General features: G+C 43.7%; 1 protein-coding gene across 1 annotated transcript; it reads left to right on the plus strand.

Moving 5' to 3' along the window:
- The first annotated feature begins 1,955 nt into the window (after positions 1-1,955).
- Positions 1,956-5,431, plus strand: LOC109205368. Its single transcript, XM_019368079.1, has 8 exons — positions 1,956-2,032; positions 2,377-2,518; positions 2,742-2,972; positions 3,359-3,643; positions 3,792-3,907; positions 4,034-4,093; positions 4,496-4,625; positions 5,234-5,431. Exons 1-8 carry the CDS (start codon positions 1,956-1,958, stop codon positions 5,429-5,431), a joined length of 1,239 nt encoding a protein of 412 aa, XP_019223624.1.
- Positions 5,432-5,687: the final 256 nt, after the last annotated feature.

Consider the following 5,687-nt stretch of genomic DNA (forward strand, 5'->3'; position numbering starts at 1 on the left):
TATAGGGCTTTAGGAAAATTTCACTTCTTTCCTTCTCTATCGTGCAATTTTATTCTTTTATTGAGTTTGAATTGTCCTATTCTTAATCTCTCACAGATGGTGAGGACACGCATAGCATCCATAGTGGACCAGAGGCCAGAGCCCCATGTTGCAGCCACTACCAGGGGTAGGGGCTGGGGCCAAGGTAGGGGCAGAGGCAGAGCTCACCCTAGAGGATGCGCAGCAGCACCAATTGTAGAGCCTCAGATCGAGCAGGAGGGGGAGATCCCTATTCAGACTGCGCCAGTTGGACCAGCTTAGGTCCCAGATGGGTTTATTACCACTCCCGTACTTCAGGACGCTCTAGTTCGCCTGGTCGGCCTTATGGATAGTGTGGCCCAGGCAGAAGTATTTCCTATGGCACCAGCTATCTCTCTGTCTGGAAGAGGAACCCAGACTCCGCCACTAACACACCAGAGTAGATGACTCATGGATATCAGACTCAAGTAGTCCAGCCTATCATTGCTAATCATCCCATGGAGAGGCCCACTATATCGTACGAGGGACCCAAGAGGTTGGATAAGTTCACTAAGTTATTTCCTGTTTGCTTTGGCGGCACACCTTCTGAGACCCACAGGATTTCATTGATAATAGGCTAAATCTAGGTAATTTGGCGATTGTTTATGCTTCTGCTTAGTTAAATTCCAATGTCATAATATAGTTAATTGATGAAAAATAGGCTCTAATTGTGAATTGTATACGTTGCAGGATGAGGAGCCTACGTGATGCCTTAAAGTTGTGATTGAAACTTTTTTGGAGCAAGAAAGACCCTTCGGAGATGAGTACACTTGAAGACGAGAAAAAGAAGTGAGGAAACAAAGTGCTGGGCTAGCGCGCCCAGGTGCGCGCCCGCGCTGATTTTAGCGCGCCCTAAACAGAACGTATGCCAACTAGCGCGGTCAGATGCGCGCCCATATGCACGACCGCGCTAGTCCAAATTCCGGGAAGCATTGTTCAGGGGCATAATTGGGAATCTGGAGGAAATCCCACTTAACCTATATAAAGTCAAGCTCGCCCAAGGATTATTTATCAAGGTTTTCATAGTCTAGTGAAGGAATAGAGAGGCAAGAGGCAAGGCAGAGATTTTAATCATCAAGTTCTTCTTTTCTTCCCTTGGTTTTTGCTAATTGTGATGAAATTGAACCTTATTGTGATGTACGCTAGTATGAGTGGCTAAACACCCATTGTTCTGGGGTTGTGATTTAGACATGAATATTGTGGTTTCATATTAGCTTGACCTTGATTATAATTCACCAATATATGGTTGTTTCTTCAATTTTGTGTTTAATTGCTTAATTGTCTGGCCAACAATTGAGTTCTATTGACTATTTATGCTATGCTTGGGAAAGCCATGTTTAGATTAGAGAAGAATTGAAGAGAGCATGATCTTAACCCTTAGGGGGAGCGGATTTGTGGTTAGGATAGGAATATACCTAGTCATCGTGCTTAATTAAATATCATAATCTTAATGCATTCTTAATATATTGATTTCATAGGAATATAGGTGTTAATCTATTGAGAATAGGTGAGTAGTACTTCAGGACAAGGCTATGAGAGCATTTATCGATTAATTAGCAACCATGAGTGAATTATATGAAAGGGAGAGTTAATTAGAACACAATACGAATGGTGAATCGATCACAACCCTGGAATACTTATCTCTACTGAATACACAACAATCAATTCGTTACTTGATAATTTAGTTATTACTTAGAATCGTAGTATAATATAATCACATTATTGGACTTTGATTTTAGCTGGACTGAATAACAATTTTAGTAATTACATGAGTAGTTTACACAAGTCTCTGTGGGTTCGACACTCAACTTATCATTATATTACTGGTCGACCACGTATACATGTGTGTGCGTTTGGGAGCAACATTCATACACCATTACCATGAGGTGTTGCACAACATGGGTATAGTGGAGTCCAATGGTGTGGACTTCGCGGCATTTCAGGAGCACGGTTCTGCCAAGTGGTGGTGGCAGGAGTATGTTCGAGCCAGACTAGCAGATTCACCTCCACTCACTTAGGATCTATTATCACAACTATTTTTCAAGAATTTCATCCTTTTTCCTCTAAGAGAGGACTATCGTTGTTAATTTGAGCGCCTCCAGTAGGGTAGCATGACTATTACCCAGTACGAGACCAAATTTGTGGATTTATCTCTCCATGCAGTTGTCTTGATCCCTACTAAGAGAGAGAAGAGGGTGTTGAGATTTTTGATGGCCTTACTTATGGTATTAGGCTACAGATGGCCAAAGAACTAAGGATGATATTTCTTTTTGAGGGGTTATAGAGATTGCTAGATGGATCGAGAGGGTTTGTGGTCAGGGTAGAGAGACGGCATCTAAGAAGAGGCCTTAACATTTCGGAGGTTTCAGTGGTGCCTCATCTGGAGGCCAGGTTTTTTTCTGAAGAGGCCATCCTATCAGATCAGTCCAGTCGGCATTTCAGGCATCATTCGGTGCTTCAGGTAATCATTGTTGTTATGGGTCTCTTCCTGAACAACTAGCCTATAGTGCACCTAGAGCTCCCATCAGTGCACTATCAATTCAGAGCTATCACATTAGTTATCCGGGCTGTCAGGGTCAGTCCTAGATTCAGCAGCCATAGCAGCTGAGAGAGTGCTTTGAGTATGGAGGTACGGTCATATCAGGAGATACTATCCCAGACTTTAGACCAGTGTGCCTTAGTAGGGTTCTCGTGCCATGGTTTTATCACTGGTTGCTCCATCGCCTGCTCAGCCAACTAGAGGCGGGGGCAAGGAAGCCGGAGGTGGTGGTCAGGTCATTAGAGATGGAGGCCAGCTAGGGAGAGGCTGTTTGAAAGGTGGAGGTCAGACTGGTGGGGGTCTGCCCCGTTTCTATGCATTTCCAGCTAGACCCGAGGTAGAGTCATCTTATGCGGTCATCATAGGTATTGTTTCGGTATTCCATAGAGATGAGTCAGTTTTATTTGATCTGGGTTCCACTTATTCGTATGTGTCATCCTATTTTGCCCCATATTTGTATATGTCTCGTGATTCTTTTAGTGCTCATGTTTATGTGTCTATACCCGTGGGAGATTCTATTATGGTAGATCATGTTTATCGCTCGCGTGTGATTTCTACGAGTGTTACGAGACTAGGGTAGATCTTCTTTTACTTAGCATGTTGGACTTTGATGTTATTTTGTGCATGGACTGGTTATCACCACATCATGCTATTTTAGATTGTCATGCTAAGACCGTGATATCGGGCATGCCGGGGTTTCCACGATCGGGGTAGAGAGGTTCAATAAGTCATGTTCCTAGCAGGATGGTGTCCTTTCTGAAGGCACAACAGATGGTAGAGAAGGGTTGCTTTCCATATTTAGCCTTTGTGAGGGACGTTATTGCGGATAATCCTACTGTTGAGTTAGTTCTGGTAGTGAGAGACTTTCCATATGTGTTCTCAGCAGATATTCCAGGCATGTCGCCTGATCGGGACATCAATTTTCGTATTTACTTGGTGCGGCGTACTCAGCCCATCTCTATTGCATCGTATCTCATGACACTAATGGAGTTGAAGCAATTAAAAGATAACTTCAGGAGTTGCTTGATAGGGGTATTATCAGACCGGGTATCTCGTCTTGGGGTGCTCCAATTCTATTTGTGAAGAAGAAAGACGACACTATGTGGATGTGTATTGATTAGATGCAGCTGAACAAGGTTATAGTCAAGAACAAGTACCCCTACAGTGTATTGATGATTTGTTTAACCATCTTCAGGGTGCTAAGGTATTCTCGAAGTTTGACCTAAGATCGGGATATCATCAGTTGAAGATCCGGGATTCAAATAATTTGAAGATGGCTTACAGGACCCGCTATGGTCACTATGAGTTTTGGTGATGTCTTTTGGGCTGACCAATGCCCCCAACAGCCTTTATGTACTTGATGAATAGTGTGTTTCAGCCACATCTTGATTCCTTCTTCATCGTTTTCATTTACGACATATTGGTGTATTCTCGCAGTGGGGAGGATCATGAGCAGCACTTGAAAATCGTGCTCAAGACTTTGAGGGAGAAGAAGTTGTATGCTAAATTCTCCAAGTGCGAGTTTTGTCTTGATTCGGTGGTGTTCTTGTGTCACATGGTGTCTAGTGAGGGGATCAAGGTAGACCTGAAGAAGATTGAGGCAGTTTAGAATTGGCTTAGACCATCTTCAGCTACAGAGATTCAAAGCTTCTTGGGTTTGGCTTGTTATTATCGTCATTTCAAGGAGGGATTTTCATTCATCGCAGCTCCATTGTCTAGATTGTCCTAGAAGGGTACTCCTTTCAGATGGTCTGACGAGTGTGAGGCGAGCTTTCAGAAGCACAATATTGCATTGACTACAGCCCCGGTGTTGGTGTTGCCTGCCGGTTCGGGATCTTACACCGTGTATTGTGATGCATCGCATATTGGAATTGGTGTAGTGTTGACGTAGGATTGTAGGGTGAATTCTTACGCGTATCGGCAGTTGGAGGTTCATGAGAAGAACTACCCTATGACAGAATTAGAGTTGGCAGCCACTGTTCATGCGCTAAAGATTTGGAGGCACTATCTATACGGCGTTCCATATGAGGTCCATGTAGACCATCAAAGTCTCCAAGACCTGTTCAAGCAGAAGGACCTTAATTTGCGGCAGTGGAGATGGTTAGAGTTTCCAAAAGACTATGATATCACTATATGATATCATCGGGGGAAGGCCAATATAGTGGCTGACGCATTGGGTAGTGAGGCTGAGAGTATGGGCGGTTTGGCAAATTTACCGGCAGTAGAGAGGCCACTAGCCATGGATGTTTAGGCTTTGGCCGATCAATTTGTATGATTGAATGTTTCAGAGCCTATTTGGGTTCTTGCTTGTGTTGTTGCACAATCATCGTTGTTAGAGCATATCAAGGCTCGTCTGTTTGATGATCCTCACTTGATGGTGTTGAGGGACACGGACATTGGGGTGGTTCTAAGGAGGTTGTGGTTGGTGATGATGGTGTTATTCCGCTTCATGGCCGGATTTGTGTTACAAATGTTGATGGGTTGAGATATTTGATCCTTCAGGAGGCTCACAGTTCACGCTATTAAATTCACCCATGTGTCACGAAGATGTACCGTGACTTGAAACAACACTAATGGTGGCGAAGAATGAAGAAAGATATTGTGGCTTATGTCTCTCGGTATTTGAATTTTCAACAGGTGAAGTATGAGCATCAGAAATCGGTAGGGTTGACTGATAGATTGGATATACCGGAGTGGAAATGGGAGCGCATCTCGGATTATTTGGTAGGCTTATCACGAACCTTGAAGAAATATGACGCATTCTGGGTTATTGTGGACCGGTTGACTAAGTCCGTGCACTTTATTCCGGTGATGACTTCCTCTTCTTCAGAGTAGTTGGCTCAAATTTACATTCGGGAGATTGTCCTCCTGCATGGCATGCACATTTCCATCATTTCTAACCGAGGCACATAGTTCACATCGATTTTTGGAGAGTCGTGCAGTGTGAATTGGGCACACAGGTTGAGCATGTTACGCGCCTCTTTTATGTATTTAAGAGGTTCATGGGATCAGTTTCTACCGCTCGCAGAGTTTCCCTATGACAACAGCTATCAGTCTAGCATACAAATGGCTCCATATGAGGCCTTATATG

This window comes from Nicotiana attenuata, unplaced genomic scaffold (assembly GCF_001879085.1).
Source record: "Nicotiana attenuata strain UT unplaced genomic scaffold, NIATTr2, whole genome shotgun sequence".
Taxonomy (NCBI): domain Eukaryota; kingdom Viridiplantae; phylum Streptophyta; class Magnoliopsida; order Solanales; family Solanaceae; genus Nicotiana; species Nicotiana attenuata.

Coding starts and splice junctions, on each gene's coding strand:
- LOC109205368 (XM_019368079.1), top strand. CDS start 1,956: ATGGGTATAGTGGAGTCCAATGGTGTGGACTTCGCGGCATTTCAGGAG. Junction 2,973..3,358: donor TCATCATAGGTATTGTTTCG/GTATTCCATAGA, acceptor TCCTTTCTGAAG/GCACAACAGATGGTAGAGAA. Junction 4,626..5,233: donor TATACGGCGTTCCATATGAG/GTCCATGTAGAC, acceptor AATTTTCAACAG/GTGAAGTATGAGCATCAGAA.